General features: G+C 36.8%; 1 protein-coding gene across 2 annotated transcripts; it reads right to left on the bottom strand.

Annotated features, from left to right (window-relative positions):
• Positions 1-6,707: 6,707 nt before the first annotated feature.
• Positions 6,708-17,502, bottom strand: LOC117300887 (tripartite motif-containing protein 2-like). Of its 2 annotated transcripts, none has more exons than XM_033784745.1 (2): positions 16,941-17,502; positions 6,708-9,893 (listed from the first exon to the last, which is right to left on the bottom strand). In XM_033784745.1, the coding sequence occupies exon 2, from the start codon at positions 9,864-9,866 to the stop codon at positions 8,076-8,078; it is 1,791 nt and encodes a 596-aa protein (XP_033640636.1). In that variant the 5' UTR covers positions 9,867-9,893; positions 16,941-17,502; the 3' UTR covers positions 6,708-8,075. The 2 variants fall into 2 exon arrangements, with proteins under 2 accessions (XP_033640636.1, XP_033640635.1); XM_033784744.1 differs by lacking the exon at positions 16,941-17,502 and adding an exon at positions 12,884-13,075.
• Positions 17,503-21,033: the final 3,531 nt, after the last annotated feature.

The following is a 21,033-nucleotide window of genomic DNA, read 5'->3' as shown; positions in this document are numbered from 1 at the left end:
AGTGGACATCAAAATACAACTACAATCAATTCACTTGATGTGTGAACTGGGACAGCTTGACCGTTTTAAAACATTTTTTTTTTACATCTTTTTTTGTTGTCCAACAACCAGCTGTCCATACTTTTTACCGGTGTCCCTACACTCTTTTACCGATGTCCCCACACTACAGAAGCTAGGCTTGTAACTAAGCTGTTAAAATACATACTAGCATAACAAGTTACTTGATAATGAGCAATGGAGAGCTGTTGATGGTCTAACACATTGTGAGAAAAGACTCCCTCTGAAGTCACGTAGGATTTGAAAAAAGAGGTAACTGCGCAGTAAAGTATTTGAATCTGTCAGAAAGACTTCAGCCCTGAAGCCTAAAGATTTACTTTAAAAATTACACTGTTTAAAGATAATAATCCAATATAACTTGCTCAGGTAAACTAGGATTTGAAAAAGCATACATGTAGGTGAGGCATATCCTTTACTGTCCTGGAAACAAAAACACATATACATGGCAACTGTGTTTTCCTCATAGGATGGTTGACGCATTTCCTTAACTATCCTAGTTAAGGAGTAAAAACAAATACATAGTAGGTGTTTCCTTCTAGGTTGGTTGAGGCATTTCCTTAACTATCCTAGAAAGAAGATATCATACTAACTTATGTTTTTTTCTTCCTGTGACAGTTGAGGCATTTCCTAAACCATCTTAGGATTAAAAAACACAAAGCAACTGTACTTTTCCTCCTAGGATGATTGGGGCTTTTCCTTAACCATCATATGAATTAAAAAAGACACGTTAAATGTGTTTTTATTCATAGGATGGTTAAGGAAATGCCTCAACCATCCTAGGAGAAAAATACAGTTGATATGTGTTTTTTAATACTAGAAGGGTTAATGCCTCAACCGTCATAGGAAGAGAAAAGACATGTGAACTGTTTTGTTTTCTCCTAGGATTGTTTAAGCATTTCCTCAACCATTCTACGAATAATAAAGACATGTTAACTGTGTTTTCCTCTTAGGATGGTTTTTCCTTAACTATCAACTTCATGCTCCTTTGCTGCACTCATACGCATGAAAAACAGTTTTTTGGAAAGATGTTTCTGTTAACGAACAAGGGACGTAGAGAAGAAGAAAAAATAATTAAAAAAATAAAAAAATTATAAAAAAACGGGCAAAAATAGAAGGTGTTCCGGGCTGTTAGCCCGGACACCTAAAAAGCTGTCTCTTCTAGCCCTTTGGGTATCCCCGCAGTCACAAGTGTAACAAAATACAAATGTTGGCTAATACATGTACGTTCATTGTACCTGTCAATATAGGCCACTTTTTACTTTGAAGGTTGGTTTAACAAATATATAAATTGGTTCTTATAGCCTTTGGGTTATCTCCCTGGAAATTCCGGACATTAATTAGGGTGGTGTACATATCGTTAACTATTAACATTGTAAGTCACTTTTATTTGCTTCTTAGCTGTTTCTTCAATAGGCTGTATTGAGTAATTACAATTGTTTATAACATCTCTTCATATAGCAGGCCTATGAGTTTTGGTAAGATTAAACCCTGCCTAGTAATCCTCTTGCTTTGAGTTGTACCATGTCGTTGTGCCTGAATAGGAGAGCCAAATTAATGGAAAAATAGCAAGCAGTATTTGTTGCATCAGATTTTTGTCAGAATTTCTGAATTTGCAACAATGCATTTCACTTGTTCTAATGATATTGGTTGTTTTTGTGATGGGGGTTTGTGAAGATGTTTTAATGATATTGGTTGTTTTTGTGATGGGGTTTGTGAAGATGTTTTAATGATATTGGTTGTTTTTGTGATGGGGGTTTGTGAAGATGTTTGAATGATATTGGTTGTTTTTGTGATGGGGGTTTGTGAAGATGTTTTAATGATATTGGTTGTTTTTGTGATGGGGTTTGTGAAGATGTTTCTGACCCACTTAGAATAGTTACATGTAGCTGATCTATAAGTGAAACTACTGGTAACCGATAGCCTGTGCTGGACTCACTCTTGGCTTGATTCTTGAGGAACCAGCGCCGAAGTTGAATGGGCAATCTTTTGGACCAGTGCCCTGGCATTCCGCAGCTGAAGCTAATGTCAGCATTTGGCATGACTGTCCAAACCAAAACAAATGAAAAACAAGAGCAGGAGCAAATGGAAACAATTTGATACATGTACGTACATGAAAGAAATCAAAATATTTCTTTGTGAAACTTGATAAGATTTTTGTGTATAAGATGCAAACACCTGGCGGCGTAACCAGGCCTGAACATATGGATTTGTTGTAACAACGCTATTCATACTCAATCATGCATTGGTTTGATAGTGGCGCACTACACGTGACAATTATAGTGGGTGCACTCACGTGACATGAAAGAAATCAAAATATTTCTTTGTGGTCATATGATGAAAATGGACTCCACCAAAATCATTGCAAATCAAACATGGGCCAACAACAGCATTATGATTCAGTGTGCACACGACAAAACAAGTTCAGTTTGTTATGCAAAGTTGCTAGACAAAATCGTTCAGTGCTGTAGATCAATAGTTACCTTATTACCGGCTACAGTTGGTGAGGTTGGGAGCTGAGTAATGCAACCATTTGGCCTGGTGAATATTAATCACACAAACACACCGGGCCTGCCGACAGAATCCAACAGTGGGATGGGTTGGGGAACCACGGGTAAAGACCACGAATTAAGAAGAATATTGTTGTTGTTTTGATGAAGCGCCCTCTGTTGTTGGTGTATACATTTGGTTAATTGACCCTCGTTCGTTCCTCCTTGGACTTGATCTTGGCTCTCAGTTAAAAAACTTAGTAAACTTGGTTAGTTAAGATCAGTCATTACAATCATGCTCAAAAAACACTGTTGAACTCTACTTCACAGTTGCTCTCAAGATGTGTTAACTATCGCTCATTACATGTTTATTCTCAATACTTTTTTCAAACAATTGTCTTGGACTTTTCCTTGATATGACTCATGTGTTGTGTATGTTGTGCCATGTTGTTAGCACGCAAGTGATGCACCTGCACAAGGAATCCGTGCACAACTCTCTGAACCGACTGTTTTAGTTCTTGCATGGAGTTCTGATCTGATATTAAACAATGAATACTCTGTCGTAATAATGTTTGAAGATAACAACAGAGCTTCGAGAAGAGGAATATTAATGTTATCAATATAAACCACAAGGGAAACTGACTGGGTAAATTTTGAAATGATTTTGGGGTTGAACAAAGAATTGATTAGAGTGGGATTCGAACCGACGACCTCCGGATTAACGTGCCGGCGCTCTACCAACTGAGCTATCTAGCCCGATGTTTGCGGTGTCCCTATTCTGTCAATATCTTTGTTTGGGGGTGCCAGTCAGAAGCCATACAACCATATAGCTGTGTAGGCAGGGATCACACCCACAATACGATACAACCTTGGAAGCGGCAGCTAGTCAATTCTTTGTTCAACCCCAAGAATATTAATGTTGACGCATACTGCGTGACTGCATCAGTTGGTGTACATCATACATACTGGAAGGTTTCGATACCCCTGCAATAAGTGAATCACCTTTTCCACAATTCATTTTGTGTGAATTTCCACCACCTTACTGGTGCTTCATTGCTTCAACAGCTCATGGATACTTGCAATCGCCCCAGTATAAAAAATAATTAAAGACCTCCTTAGTTTTACTGGGAAAATACTGAGGCAGTTGAGATGGTAGTCAACCTTCCTCATTCTAGAGTAGATCTTAACTGCTAGGCCAATGAGCTCACCCAGTGACAAGGAGCAAGTTTGAATCATATTGAAATACTGAGACTGTTGAGATGGTAGTCCACCTTCCTCATTCTAGAGTAGATCTTAACTGCTAGTCCAATGAGCTCACCCAGTGACATGGAGCAAGTTTTAATCATATTGAAATACTTAGGCAGTTGAGATGGTTGTCCACCTTCCTCATTCTAGAGTAGTTCTTAACTGCTAGTCCAATGAGCTCACCCAGTGACAAGGAGCAAGTTTTAATCATATTGAAATACTTAGGCAGTTGAGATGGTTGTCCACCTTCCTCATTCTAGAGTAGATCTTAACCACTACGTGTAGACTTATGAGCTTACCCAGTGACAAGGAGCGATTAAACAAAGCCGTGATTTGAAATAAAATATTTATTTCAATGTTTACTCTCTGTTAGTTATAACTTGGAATTATAGCATACAAATTGGGAATTACTTAAAATATAGAAAAGTAAAATAGGTAAAACAATTAATGACTGATTCTTGTAACTTTAACCATAGATTATGTGCCATGAATGTATACAAACTAAATAAGAGTACATGAAATGCAGTATACATGTAGTCCAAAGAGGTATTAAGGGCACTGTACACGTTTGGTAATTACTCAAAATTTAGCATAAAACCCTACTTGGTAACAAGCAACGGAGAGCTGTTGATAGTATAAAACATTGTGATAAACAACTACCTATGAAGTACTGTAGTTTTTGAGAAAGAGATAATTTTTTAATTAAATTTATAAAAGACTTTCTGGTCAGAAGAGGCCTTTTATTCCTATCTGAAAGCACACTATTTTGTATAGCAAGGGTTTTTTTCTTTCATCATTTTCTTGCGACTCCAATCACCAATTGAGAACAAATTTTCCAGGCTCGTTATTTTATGCATAGTTGGGATACACCAAGTGAGAAGACTGGTCTTTGACAATTACCAACAGTGTCCAGTGTCTTTAAGTCACAGCAATGTCACAACAAAACCTCAAAGGATACAAATTTGCTTTAACTTTTAAACTTATAAACTGTATTAAAACTTATAAACCACAAAGGGAACTGACTAATATTTATAAACGATACAATGTTTGTGTGACCTAGAGAGGTGAGATCTTACAATGATCAGACTGTTGTAGTTTATTTGCTTTTGTCAGGGTTCCATGTTGGGGCTGATATTCCACAAAACGGCAAACTGGTTCGGAAAATTGGTCATGCAGGTGATTCAGAGGAAAAATTGTAGAAATCTAATCCAAAGCGATTAAACTCGATAAAACATATACCATGTTTTTTTTTACTCTGTATATTTTCTTGGTTGGTGAAATGATATTAATTTATCTGTTGCCGAAATGTTTACTACAGCCTCAATGTTATTGTGGTCCAGCATAAAGCCCGGTTCATACTTCATGCGAAAGCGAATGCGAAGCGAATTTGACGCGAATTTGACGTCACAACCCTCCTTTCGCAGCGATATTCGCAAGTGAGTCGAGCAGAGTTCAACTGCTGCGAATTATTCGTTGCAAATTTGTGACGTCAACATTCGCTTTGCATTCACATTCGCAGGAACTATGAACCGGGCTTAAGGTTTGGTATTGTCTTTATTCATGCTGATAGATTTGAACTGATCTGTTTGTAGCCACAACCAGATCACCAGCTGGTGTGAATGTGAGACCATTGGGGGTAACACAATCCTTGATGATAGAGGTGAACTAATGTTTTATTTATTTATTTTGGGGGGGGAGGAGGAGGGGGGCACTGGATGTCGAAAAACCTCCAAAAGCGAGCACTGAAAGAGTTAACTAAATTACACCTCAGAAGTTAAACTCAATATGAAATTGATTTCAATAAGAACTTCACAGTTTTTTTTTTCTATTTAATTTAATCTTAACAATTGTTAATAATAATAAAAAAAAGTAATTACTTGCAAAAGTATAATGTCACTCCATTACCATAAACCATTTATTGTACTGAATAGGAACGACAAGAAGAAAAAAAGACTTAAGAAAACCTTACTTTACATACAAAAATTAAAGTAAAATAGAACCTTAAAAATCCACAGTAATAAAAACTGCAACAAAATAATCACAAAGACTACATGTTCATTTGTACATGTAAGACTTAAAGGAACTGGAAACTTTTGCTAAAATCAAAGACCATGATTCCCACTTGTGTATTCCAACTTGTGCATGAAATAATAAATCTCAGAAATATGGACTCAATTGGTCATTGAAGTTGCAAGGAAATAAATCAACGAAAAAACACCCATGTTGCACAAATGCATGCTTTCAGATGCCTGAAAAAGACTTCATTCCTGAACTCTTTCTTAGATTCAAAAATTTTAGTGAGTCATAACTTTCTTTTCAAAAATATGTTTCTGTGAGGGAGTCGTTCCCACCATGTTTTCGCTATCAACATCTCCCCGTTGCTTGTTAAAAAAGTGTGCATTTTAGTAATAACCAAACATGTCCAGTGCTATTTAAAAGAAACTAAACTCTACAACATTTAAAACACAATTTATATGGTTCTGCTTTACAAATCTGATTTTTTTCTTTTTTAAAGGGAAGGTACACGTTTGGTAATTACTCAAAACAAATATTAACTTAAAAACTGACTTGGTAACGAGCATTAGAGAGCTGTTGATAGTATAAAACATTGTGGGAAACGGCTCCCTCTGAAGTAACGTAGTTTTTGAGAAAAAGGTAATTTCTCTCTAAAATACCAAAAGACTTCTAGCTAGAAGTCTTTTATTCTAATCTGAAAGCACACAAATTCGTCATACAAGGGTGTTTTTTCTTTGATCAATTTCTCGCAACTTCAATGACCAATTGAGCCCAAATTTTCACAGGCTTGTTATTTTATGGTTATGACGGGATACACCAAGTGCGAAGACTGGTCTTTGACATTTACCAAACGTGCACCTTCCCTTTAAACAAATTACATTTGAGTTGTTTAGCAATGCTTCAGATACTGATATGTCAACACTTTATGTGTTCATGTGATGCGTAAATGTTGCTTCGGTGTTTTTTATGCATGTTGACAACAGATACCGGAGCTCATACACATGTGTGTATATCCAGAATGGATACTGTTTTGCTGATTTAGTTGTAATTTTGCCCTGGATTCAAAACATTTTCCCTGGTATTGCTTGTATTCATAAGCAAATTATTGTTGATATGCAGCATAACAAAAAGGCATCTTTATTCTTGACTCGCTTGCTGGAAACTTTCTTTAGAAGAGTTTTATATGTGGGTCTGAAAATGATCAGTTAAATAAAAAAGACTACTCACTTAAATTCTCCAATGTAAACAGAGCAAACACAAAATAGTTTTTGAACCATACTTTGGCCAAGACCTGATACATGAATCTATGATTGCGAACATAATCTTTTACAAATCTAACTGGGAAGAATATTGTTTATCATATCTGTATCTGTACACATTGCTTGCAAACTCTCTCTTTTATTAAACAATTACGTAATTGTATATATGTCACTCCATTACCATAAACCAGAAGTAAAATTGCTGGTTCATGGTGATGGAGTGAAATAAAAATAGAAAACAAATACATGTTCTCTCAAATATGTATTTTACATAATTTGAGACCAAATAAAACCAACTATATATATTTTGTTAATACATACATTGCTTTTGTTTAATAATTATAACTACGTAATTTAGGTCACTCAGTTACATTGTCTGTAACTGACTCATGGTTACAGAGTGATACCTCATTTTGTACACAGATCTGCACCTTTCTGCAGTTCAACATGGTTATTTACAATGAATGTGTAGTGTACAACTCTGTGTAAATGCATTTTGATATGGAAAAATTGAATCTCTTGAACATTCCTTTTACAAGTAGTGGTAAAAAAATGTATCATTCGGTCATGCAAACAATAGACCAATCAGAGCAAGAGTTTGTTATTGTCAGTGAATTATTTCAATTCTGATGTGAATGTTGCCTAATGGTTGAGGTGGAGGAGGTAAGTCACTGAAATGACATAACAACATTAAAAGGATTGATATTCTAGAGATCAATAATCAATTACATACTATGTAAAGATTGTATTCCTACCAAAATGTTCATTTTTTTGTGAGTTGACTGAATTTGCTTCTGCAATCTACTCAGGTTGGTTGAAATGGTTCAATGAAAAGTTTTGTTTCCCCTTAAAAACAATTATAATTGTATGTCAAAAATGTTATCACTCTTTCTGAAATTTATGAGAATATAAAATTGAAGATGTTTTTGAAAAACATCCACATTTTTATGTTGTTAAATGCTTATTTCAGCTTGAATGTTATTGTGGTCCAGCATAATGTTTGTTGATGTCTTTACTCATGCCGATAGATTTGAACTGAATAGTCTGTAGCAACAACCAGATCACCAGCTGGTGTGAATGTGAGACCATTGAGAGCACCACAATCCTTGATGATACATTCAATGTACTTGCCATCAGGACTGTAATGATGGATCTCACCTAGTAATGGGAATAGTCCTCTCCATACAGCAACATAGATGCTCCCATCGTTGTCACAACACACACCATTGGGCCACCCAGACTGATCGATATCTACTGAGAATACCATTTCACCATTGTAGGTTACTGATACTAACTTATTGTCTGTCGCGTTGGTGTAAATGAGTTGTTGTTTGTAGGTAGTCAAGTATCCACCAATCCCTGGAGCAGTCAGTCTTCTGATGAGGGATCCATCTGGTTTGTGTAGAGAGATCTTTGCCTTGTCTTTATGACCCACTGCTATCAGATTGTTGTCATCCACTGCAATACATGATGGTTCACTGCCTGGATTGAACTGATGGAGGAGCTGATAATTCCTATTGAAGATCTTGACTGCTCCTCTATCTAGAACAGTGAGCTCATCATTCTTATTCACAGTCACTTTGCTTGGTCCTGTAAGTCCTTGGATTGATAGTTCTTGTGAGACATTATAGGATTGAGGGTTGCTCTCTGCTGGTATTGTAATCAAGCTGGTATTATACCAATCTGCCACAACAATATCACTGTTAGAGTATGCTGCAACATCCCTTGCACAAATCTTCACCATCTGTTGTTTCATGTTCTTGTAATTATTCATTTCTGTTTTTAATGTCCATTTGTCTTGTTTCATGGATTGAAATGTTGGCTTTCTAGCCTGAGCAGAAGTTGCTGATTCTACTTGTTGTTCATCTTTCAGCACCAGTCTCCCTAGTGACTGCTGGCCTTCTTTAAAGTCCATATAACTCAACCCATCAGGTACTTTTGTTGATTTCTTCTCTCTGTATTCTTTGAGGTCTTGTAAGAGTTGTTCTATGTGATGTACAATCTTGATCTGTTGATCCATGAGTTGATTTACCTCATCCTGCTTGAGCTCTGCTTTGTTTATCTCTTTGCTGTTTGTAGCTCGTGCAGTTTGCATTATCTTGACTCTGTCTTTATAAATCTGTTCTGCCTCTTGCATCAGTTTCTGCTTCTCCTCTCTGATCCTGGCAGCCACCTTGGCAATCTCTTCATCAGCCTTCTTGGAGATTTTCTCTTTGGTGGCAGCAAACATAGAGTCTAGTTTCTTACGAGACGTGTCTATTTCTTGAATGGCAATGTTGAAGGTTGTGATACTCTGTCTTACTTCTGCTAGAAGTTCTGTGGCATGTTGTTTACTTTTGTCTGAAGCTTCACTCATTTCTATTACAGGGTGCGTTCTGTGGTCTTTAGCAATGCAAGTTGAACATATCAGTTTCTTGCAGGTTTCACAATACAGGATAAGATCCTTGCCAGTATGCTTGCTACACTTGGAAACAAACTCCTGACTGTGTACTGGTTTTCCTTGTTGCTGTTTCAGTCGAGTTTCCTTTGTTTCAATTGCTTCTATCAATGAAAGGATTGTTAAGTTTGTTTTGAGACCATCAATGCCATTTTCATTTATTAGAGTTTCTTGTCTACACACTGGACATGAAAGCCTTGTAGTACTTGGACTATTCTGTCTGAGTTGTTGAAGGCATTCAAGACAAAATGAATGAGAACACTCCAGTAGTTTGGGTTGCTTGAAGCATCCACTGCAAATTGGACATTCAAGATGATCCTGACTTATTTCTGCTAGCACTGACTGAACTGTTATATTGGATGCCATTTTGTTGGAAGTTGCTTTAGTGATGATCTGTAAAAGAAGAAATTGACTCAATTAGATGATATCAACAATGTACATATCCCGGTAGTTCCCTCATCAATGCAAGACTTGATTTCTTGACCATATTACACTCCTTGGCATAAAGTTAAGGATTTTTAAATTGACTGATTTCATAACAGGTCTTGATTTTTGTTCTAAGTTCTATGATGACCAATCAAGTAGATAATTTACACGGTCATACTAAACTGCATGTCGATAAAGTTACATACATATTACAAGATCAAAGAAGTATAAGACTTGATGGCTCTTTTGCAGGTTGTCATACTTGAGCAGCTATGTTAAGTTGGAGAGGTTGGAGGGAAACCCCAGTCAGGGAAAACCCATGCAATGAGGTAGGGACTGAAAACACATTCCACATGCAAGGCTTTGGGCGATGATTTGAACCAGGGTCCACAGAGGGTGAAAGACAGGGAAAGAAACCACTGAGCCAAGCTGATTTCAAATATTATAGCATGCACCAATAGAAATCACAGTTTGTAAAATGATCCATGAAAATATCTTGTCTTTATTTAAGTGAAGAGAGTACTACTTTGTTTCCTTCCATGAAGGGCGCACGTCCCTACCCCCAAGTAGATAGAAAACAAAACAACCGCCTCATGAATGTTTTTGAATTTAGTTTTAACCCTTTGGTGCACATGGCGCCCGCTAGCGACCACCAAAGAACACGTCAAATTGTACTTTTATAATTAGTCATTACTTAAAAACTACAGCCCCCATACATACTGCCCTTATCAGTTTTCGTTTGGTGTGATATTCAACAGGGTGTGCTTTTGAAATTTGTTGAGAAAAACATTGTTGAACATGTTCATTTTTTGGCTGTTTGAAAAATTAATCTGTGCACCAAAGGGTAAATGCTGTACTCAGCAAGATTTAAGCATTGATTTTCTGTGCACATATTTAGTATTTTTAAAGCCTTCTTTAAGGGAAGTGGAATAGACTAGTACATTCAGAATGTTTGTCGAAATGTATCTTACGGTATCTACAAAATTGGAAGACTGCGCCGTTATCTTGACCAGAATTCCACCGAACGCCTTGTCCATGCATTTGTATCTTCACAGCTGGATTATTGTAACAGCCTCCTTTAAGGTTTACCAGCAACATCCACAATTCCCCTCCAATGCATCCAAAACAGTGCAGCACGTCTAATTGTCCGAGCAAAACTCCAAGAACACATCACACCAGTCCTTCAATCCCTTCACTGGCTTCCCATTAACAAGCGAATCACATTCAAAGTCCTCCTGCTTCTTTTCAAAGTCAGAAATGGTCTCGCTCCTACTTATCTTCAGAACCTTATTTCTACCAAAGCCCACAGTTCTCGCAATCTTCATTCCTCTTCTACTTCCCATTTGTGTTTGTCTCCTGCACCCCGCACCCACACCCGGTAAGGCCAAGGAGCCTTCACAGTCAGCGCACCTACATTATGGAATAATCTCCCTCTACATATCCGTCAGGCTTCATCTCTTGAATCCTTCAAAGCCATGGTAAATGATTACTTCTTTGCTAAGCCCAGTTTTTATAATTTTGTGTTTATTCATAGTTTTGTACAGCGCTTTGTAACTTTTGTAAAAGGCGCTATATAAATATTATATATTATTATTCTTTCCTATTGTTATTATTTTTGTTTTTAGTTCACGCTGACAAAATTCAGACAATCCCGGCCATATCTGGTTTGGGCCCCTGCACCATGGCCCCATGCCCCCCCTTTCAATGTTTGCTCTTCTGGCTCTCCTTGCACAGTCTTTGGCGCTCCCATCAACATTAAGCGAGGGGACAGTGGAGAGAATGTTTTTTCTAATGTTGTGAGTGGGTGGCCCAAAGCATTTTGGCCTGGATATTATAGCTTGGGGTTGTTGACATGGGTTGTTTTTAATTGACCTGAAAAAAATAGTTCTCTTAACCAAGAGTTGTAGGGGAATTTGTTCAAGGTTGATGCTGGAACCTTTGGAAATTTACAGCTTGGGGTTGTTGACATGGGTTGTTTTTAATTGACCTGAAAAAAATAGTTCTCTTAACCAAGAGTTGTAGGGGAATTTGTTCAAGGTTGATGCTGGAACCTTTGGAAATTTACACCGATGAAGAGTTGTTTATATTTGAAGGGAGAATAACTCAATGAGACTTGGGACACCCTTGTGTCAAATTGAGCAGAGGACAACATGGATGATAAGTTTACTTTGACTGTAACATAGCAGTTATTTAGACTGAGTATTTTTGCTAGCATACATGTAGTTGACTGGTGTAGCCTGGGGCCCAATGTCTAAAAACCTGTAAACATACAACTTTTCCTGTATGTAAGTCGTGTATATATGTACACGATAATTAGTATGTACCTACACACTACACATGACAACTATAATTTACGTACATTTAATAACTACCCTGTATACACGTATGTATACTCAAGTATACACTTTGACTCTGGACTTATCGTGTACAAAAACATATTGTGTTGATACACAATAATTACCTTGTACATGTACATGTGCATCATGAATATTTCCATGTCATACGCAATAATTCTAATGTGTGTTCCCTGCAGACTTACATGTATTTAAAAATGATATTGTGCAGCTCTCCAAGTGAAAGAATACTCCCAAACAAGTTGGGTACAAACTTAACATCATACTTCAAGTTTTAAATAAAATCCATCAAAGCTGTGTTTCGGTTGCCATCAAAATAAAAAGTACATCATCTCTGTAAAATAAGGCACTACTTCACAATCTTGTTTTTTTTGTACATGGAGATGCTGTGGTGTGTGAGGGTTTTGCTGTATATCAACTCAGTTTTAGTACATGTAATACTTCTTGTAAAAAAGGCATTAGGCAGTTACTTGGATGGAGTCTCCTAGTTTTTATATTTGGTTGTTCATACGCACTAATTTATTGCCATACAAAATTATATCCCCAAAGCATTTTAGAATGTAAAACCTGTTTTTGACAAAACACAACACATTTATAACTTACTGGTTTTTAATGAAAGAACATGGCTTGAAACATCAACTGGCATGAAACATCAAACCTTGTAGTTGAAGAGTACATTCCAGCATTGATCCGTTAGATGTTGGCACAACACACTGAATGGTTGCTTTCTGTATATCATTCACCAAGCCCTATGTACATTCTCATATGTGGGAATTCCCGTTTCTATATTTAGCCTTTGTGTTGAACGCTGTGCTATGTGATGTATTGTCATTTACTGTACAGATACTCATACTGCATTACACATTGACCTTACAATAACCTTAACCTCTGACCGCTTCACATAAAACTGGGACTGTGTATGTTCGTTTTGTGAAAGAGATTGGCTGTAGGCCTATCCCGTTGTATGAGCTTCCTAACAAGAAGACGAGCATAGTATACTGTTTGAAATGTCGTGACCCAACCGGCTCTTTTCAGAGCCAACACTCACCCTAAGAGATTTACACATGGTTGTACCCGCAAGGTTACTATTTATTAATAGTTTCTTCTTATCTCTCCACACCGTGCAATGCTTCAAACAACACGAGCTTGCTAACATTAGAGCTTGCCGAGTTCATTTGATTTCATTTAATTTAATTTCTTGTATTTTTAACACACACAAAGAAAAGTAATATAATTTACGTTATATTATAATGATTTAAGTTCTCTTTATAGATAGATTTTCTAAAAACGAAACAAAGAAACATAAATAAATTTTGACCATGCAGCCCTCAGAGCCCCAAACCCAGCTCGTTAGGCCCTAACCCCAGTCAAGTTAACTCTCACCCTTGGCTCGACCTAGGCCTATACAGTTTCACTCTGTTTCTTTAAAACTCCATGTTTTTATATTTTGTTTTTATAAAGATGATTTTTTTTATAACATTTGACAGTAATTGTTTTCCTTGTAGAATTTAAGCCTCTCATAAGTTGTAGAATGAATGACCTGTAACTGTTGACTAGTAGGTCAAGTTGATGCAAGTTATTCTTAGTGAAGCAAGTGTTAAAGCGTTCTGATCGACACTGTGCTCATTAAAGGCTCATCTATCTTAATATACATAGTAGAAAAGTTTATAACAAATGTTGTCTTCTTTTTTTGTCCACTGCAGCAATTGGACTTGCTTTGGATGAACCAGTGGATATGGGGGAGCCAGCAGCTTCACACTTCATGATAATAGAGTCTGCATGTTGGTTGTTCACAAGATGGATGGCACTGTGATCTCTTGGAGCTCCATTCCACGAAAGGGTAAGTGCTCCTTTTGGGATTTATCTTAATCAATCCACGACTGACCAAGTGGGAGAGGATCAAGGGGCCATTGATGAGTAAATGAAAGTAAAAAAAAAAAACCCAAAACAGGTAACAGAAAACAGCTGCTGAACGTAACAGACAAATGAGATGCAACCATTAAAAGGAATGTCCATGTGGAAAGGCTTTATAAAGGGAAGTATAGAGGGAGGGGGGGGGGGGTTGCATAGGGCATCATGAATGTCCAGTGTCCAGTTATTAATGTACAATGATGCATACTGCGTGAATCCATCAGTTGGTTTACATCCTACATACTGAAAGGTTTTAATACCCCTGCAATAAGTGAACCACCTTTTCCACAATTCATTGTGTGTGAACTTCCATCACCTCTATGGAGACTCATTGCTTCAACAACTCATGGAACTTGCATTAGCCACAGTATGGGACATGCAAATTAATATAAAAATTCCCTTTTCCCCCAAAGTTCTAACCCCGAACTCTAACCCTAGCCTTAGACCCAGCCCTTACCTTACACCCATGTAGCCATATAGCACTGGTTTAAAAAAATAACTTATATTACTGGGGTCTCAGCACAGTATTTTTTTGTTGAGCTTTCCAAAAAATTCTCATAGTACAGGAAGTTGTTGTCACAATGAAACCCTTACTTGATTTAATAATTGAAATCAATTTACATATTATTGATAGCTATTTCAAATGTACCCTTCATTTTTATTGAGCAATTTCATCATCTTTCTTACATGTAGGCCTATCACAACGCATAATGAAAAACTTGTTACTTTGAAACGTTTTACCCTTCACGTTTGCATGCCACTGTTCTTTGCACCAGGACGTGATGCCACACACACAGAATAACTTTGGAGCAAAAGCAAGAATAACTCTTTGGAAAGAATAACAATGTATGGAAACAGAAACAAACACAGAATTTGAGGAAATACAGAACATACTCATAAATTGACTGTTGTGTGTTTTGTCTTAAGTCCAGTCCTCTGTAATTGTGTATGTTTTTATGTTTGTTTCAGTATTTACTAATTATTCTTTGTAAACATGCATATGCATTGAGACCTGCTGCTATATTTTGTTTACTGGTGGTCGACTCGACCACGGACCTCTACGGTTCACTTGACATTATTTTATAATCTCAATGCATATGCATGTCATAAGGGACCATTGCCTACAAGCTTTGCTTCTTAAATGGATCCCTCCGCAGTGTCAACATTGTTATGCATCTATTTCTTCAAACCTATGTTGTGAAACGACTATTTTTCATTGTTGTAATGATTTCTTGTGACTGCTGTTTGATATTGTTTTTTTGTCTTTTGATACTGTGGAAATAAAATGAACCTTGAACCATAAAACAATCTTCAAATACGGTATGGCGGCCATCTTAGACATGGTGGCCATCCTGATGTAGCCTAAGGCCCAATTTCTTAAAACCTGTAAACATATAAATTTGCTAAACGCAGGAAAATCCTGCTTAGCAGAAACTGTTTACCAGCCAACAGTTCATTAAGCTTTGTTGTCAATTTTTTCTCAGCAAAGAAGTTTGCTGAGTGGCATTGGCTGAATGGCAATGACTGAGCAGCATCGGCTGAACAGTATTTATTGCTTAGCAGATCTTGTACTAATCCCAATACAAAGAGCCTCATAAACACAAAATCTCACTGAGCACTGAAAAACCCTACTTAGCAGAAACCGGTTAACTGTCAACATTCACTCCTAAGTTTATACTGTTACAACATGTGCCCCACTCTTCTTTTGCTAAGCCAGTAAATTTGCTGAGCAGAATTTTCTGCTTATTGTATGAGGCTAAGGTTGGACTTCTCTCCGTTTAAACAACGCAGACAGGTCCAGGGTATAAAGGTCCTTTTAAAAGTCAGACATATTTGATGAAGACAAACTATTTTCATATTTATACCTGATGGAGTAATTTGAAGCGACGTTTAAATATTCTTGTGTCCCGAATTCCAAGACTGATGAGTTCAGAATTGTTAATTTTATCCTTTATTGAGATCATATTTGAAAATAAAATGGAAACTGATGGGATCCGATGTTGTTATTTAAAAAATTTAAACATAAACAAATATAAATAAAAATGTTTCAAATTTTCATTAAAAGCAAAGTAAACAGTTGGCATTTTTGTTTGTAACCATTTGATTGTTTTAATCCTATATAAATTATGTACGTACATGACAACTTTCATCTACGTACATTATAACTACCCTGTATTATGTACTCTAAGTATACACGATGACTCTGGACTTAGTGTGTATGATAGTATATTGTGTTGATACACAATAGTTTGTACAATACATTTTCATACACAATAATTGTTATGTACGATCCCCTTCGGACTTTATCATGTACTTGAAAATGACATTTTTGCAGCTCTCTAAACTAATACTCCGAAACGTAAAATCCATCAAAGCTATGTTTTGGTTGCCATTATAAATCAATAATACATCGTCTCTGTATTCATTTAAAGCAATATACACTATCTCATGGTTTAATGTCCTTTTTATACATGTTCATGAAGATGCTGCACAATATTGGCTGTACAAGTCATGCTGTGGTGTGTGAAGGTTTTGCTGTACATGTACATTGTGTACAATTTATCATCTAAGATCCGGTACACTCGTCATATGTCTTGTTTTAAAACGCAACAGGCCATTGTTTTTAATGTGGTTGTTCATACTCACTAAATTATTGCTGTAAGAAAATCCCTGAAGCGTTTTAAAATACGACCCTTATTTTAGAATGTAAACCCTGTTTTTGACAAAACACAACACATTTATAACTTACTGGTTTTTAATGAAAGAACAAAGCTTGAAACATCAACTGGCATAAAACATCAAATGTTGTAGTTGAAGAGTAAATTCCAACATTGATCCGTTAGATGTTGGCACAACACACTGAATGGTTGCTTTCTGTATATCGTTCAAGGATGCCACACCAAGCCCTACCATGTATGGATTTCTCATAATTTGGGATTTCCTATTTAGCCTTTTCGTTGAATGCTGTGCTACATGTATGTGATGTTTTGCAATTTCCTGTACAGATACTCATACTGATTTGACAACAACCTTAACCTCTGACCTGTTCATATAAAACTGGGACTGTGTATGTTTGTATTGTGAAAGAGATTGGGTGTTGCCAGCTTGGAATTTATGTGTATTCTACTGTGGGAGCTTGCGGACTTCCTCCAGTGGGAATATTTTTTAACAACGGACAACCAAACAAACACTAAATAGGCCTAAACTGATGTGCCAAACTGATTACCCTAATTAGATCCCCAATTTTTTCGGAATCACAATAACTTTAGACCCAGCCCTTTAAACCCTAACCTTAGCCCCCAGACTAAAGTTAACTCTCACCCTTGGCTAGACCTAGCCCTATAGTTTCACTAGAAGAACTCCACAGTAGAACTCCATGTTTTTGGTATTTTTGTGTAAAGATGATTTACAAAAAAAACATTTTACAGTAGGCCTAACTGTTTGTAGACTTTTAGCCCCTCAAAAGTTGTAGAATGGTTGACCTTTGACTTTGGAATAGTGGGCCAGGTTGATGCAAGTTGTTCTTAGCAAAGCAAGTGTGAAAGCGTTCTGATCGTTATGATGTGCTTATAATAGGCTCATCTATCTTTATACACGTAGTTCTTCAGCAAAAGTTAAAATGAATGTTGTCTTCTTTATTTGTCCATTGCAGCAATTTAACTTGCTTTGGATGAACCAGTGGATATGGGGGAGCCAGCAGCTTCACACTTCATGATAATAGAGTCTGCATGTTGGTTGTTCACAAGATGGATGGCTCTGTGATCTCTTGGAGCTCCATTCCATGAAAGGGTAAGTGCTCCTTTTCGGATTTATCTTAATCAATCTACGACTGACAAAGTGGGAGAGGAATCCATTGATGAGTAAATGAAAAAAAAAAAAAAAAAAAAAACATCAGTAACAGAAAACAGCTGCTGAACATTACAAAAAGTTGAGATGCAACCACTAAAAAAGGATGTTCCATGTGGAAAGGCTATATATGTAAAAGGGATTATAGAGGGTGCATATGGCATCTTAAATTCCAGTGTCCAGTTATTAATGTACAACCTGCATACTGCGTGACTGCATCAGTTGGTTTACATCCTACATACTGGAAGGTTTCAATACCCCTGCAATAAGTGAACCACCTTTTCCCCATTTCATTGTGTGTGAATTTCCACCACCTCTCTGGAGCATCATTGCTTCAATGACTCATAAAAACTTGCGATCGCCCCAGTATTGGACATGGAAATTATTATAAAATATTTTTTTTTTCCAAAAGTTCTAACCCCAAACTCTCACCCTAGCCCACATCCTTAGCCTAGACCCTTGCAAGTGTAGCACTTGTTTAATTGGATTTCTGCATAGTAATCATATTTATGAGTTTCCAAAAAAGTTCTCATAGTTGAGAAAGTTGTTGTCACAATGAAACCCTTATTTGATTTTAAGACAACAAACGTCCAACAATCAGACAATTGCTTCGTGAGTTTTGGATCTCTTTGAGAATTAACTTATGATTTGTCCAACTGTAATAGGTTAAAACCTTTGCCTTAAAGGCTCTATAATTGTCAAAGACCGAATTCTCACATGGTGTATCTCAACATATGCATAAAATATGCATAAAATAACAAACCTGTAAAAACCTGTGAAAAGTTGCAAGAGAATAGTGAAAAAGCACCCTTGGCTAAGTGTGCTTTCAGATGCTTGAATTGGAGAACTCAGCTGAGGTCTCAAATTCAATTCAAATTTTTTTAGTGAGATATTACTTCTTTCTCAAAAACTGAGTTAGGCAACCTAACGTTTGCCAATATTATCACGCGGAATGCTATTCATAGCTATTAGTAACAGCGCTTAATCTAAGCACTGGTGCGTAATCTAAGCGCGTACACGTACACACAACCCACGCGCATCAAACAGATTCTTCAAAAAAATATGTCAAACCTCGAATTTTCAATTGTTAAAGTGTCTATAATTGTGTTTTTTAACAAAAGGGCATTTATGAATGGGAATAAAAGAGTAGTGACTCGTTCTTAAACGTCCGTTTAAACCTTGCTCGGGCCTTTATCACACAGCACTGACCCTTTGTGTTTTAAAAGACCATTTAAGAACCCGTCGCTACCCTTTTATTCCCTTATTCATTAAATACTTTGGCATGTTAAGATCGCTAGTTTAAAACCCTGTTTACTACACATTGATTCCTTTATTGTCCGTTGCCAATAATCTGCCATGGTATACTAGTGTTTTGAACTTGCCTCCCATAAACAGAAAATAAATATAAACAATGGAGGTAGTTTATTGATCTGTTATAATCCTCGTGTGTGCAACAATTTGGAGACAGGTCTTGTACAGGTATTGGGGATTACATGTTGGTTTTTATGTCCAATTTGGTACAGAGAGTTTATGTTTTACAATTCAATTAAAACTGCATTTAATTTAACCTTTCGACTGACACTAAAAAAACGGGCCCAACTGGTTTTGATGTTTTTTGGACAATGTTTATAATTGGCTCTGGAAGAGTTTGCATTCTTTACTATTTGACTGTGTTGTTAGAGACTTAATTTTCACCACACTTTCATGCACTTCAATGTATAGCCTTGTTGTGGTTCGTTGTCCTTTATACCAGTTGATTAATAATTTACTGATAATTTAATTGATTATATCTTAACCTCTCAAACCAACAGGTGTGTTCAGTGACACTCAGTGATGTGTTTGCTTGTGCATAATGGTGTGCTATTCCAGATTTATTGTGCTCACAAACTGCTGGTGATGAAGACTAACTCATGGAAACAGGTAAGGGGAAGCCAGTCATTCTTTAGCTTATGTAACTATATCTCATACTTACTCATGACTGAGAGTCTAGTTCTCACTGGTCAATTCTTCATCATGGGCCAGGTGCTATTTTTGCTATTACCAAGCGCGCACATGAGTATTCAAACACATGTTAAATGACAAGTAGAATAGCTCCCGGGCAGCCCGGGCGATAATCTACTTGTCATGCACTTTACCATTGTCGTTCTGTTGTGCACACAAGCGAACAAAGCTGTAGCGACATCCAACACATGAACAAACTTGTCATGGTAGGTTTTATTTCACAGACGTCATTTCCCCTCGCTCCAAATAATGTTGTTCCGGTAACTGAAGATGTATGAAGTATAGTAAAATAAATATAACACATGGTTTAATTTGTGGTGAATACATAATAGTATAAGCTATCATTGTTTTTGCAAGTTGTTACCTCTGGGGAGCAAATATCAACTACTCACACTCAAACCAAGTTATACTTTGATAATATAACAGCAAAAGATAATTAACTGGTTGTGTGTTTTTCACTAAAGACTTCCTTAGTCTTGCTGGGAAAATACTGAGGCTGTTGGGATGGTAGTCCACCTTCCTCATTCTAGAGTAGATCTTAACTGCTAGGCCAATGTGCTCACCAAAAGACAAGGAGCAAGTTTGAATCATATTGAAATACTGAGGCAGTTGAGATGGTAGTCCACCTTCCTCATTCTAGAGTAGATCTTAACTGCTAGTCCAATGAGCTCGCTCAATGACAAGGAGCAGGTTTAAATCATATTGAAATACTGAGGCAGTTGAGATGGTAGTCCACCTTCCTCATTGTAGAGTAGGTCTTAACGACTGCATGTAGACTAATAGAGCGATTAAACAAAACAGTGATTTGTATTATAATATTTATTTAATGGTTACTCTTTGTTTGTTATAACTTTGAATGATAGCATACAAATTAAGAATTACTTTAAATATGGAAAAGCAAAAAAAGGAAACCAACTAATGACTAGTTCTTGTTACTTGAACCAAAGATTGTGTGCCATGTACATATTCAGAAGAAAAAAGTTGTTGAAGAAAAA

The sequence above is a fragment of the Asterias rubens genome, chromosome 16 (assembly GCF_902459465.1).
Source record: "Asterias rubens chromosome 16, eAstRub1.3, whole genome shotgun sequence".
In the NCBI taxonomy this organism is placed as follows: Eukaryota; Metazoa; Echinodermata; class Asteroidea; order Forcipulatida; family Asteriidae; genus Asterias; species Asterias rubens.
Note: the sequence above shows the minus strand (reverse complement) of the source record. Positions and strands in the feature narration are given on the sequence as shown.

Coding starts and splice junctions, on each gene's coding strand:
- LOC117300887 (XM_033784745.1), bottom strand. CDS start 9,866: ATGGCATCCAATATAACAGTTCAGTCAGTGCTAGCAGAAATAAGTCAG.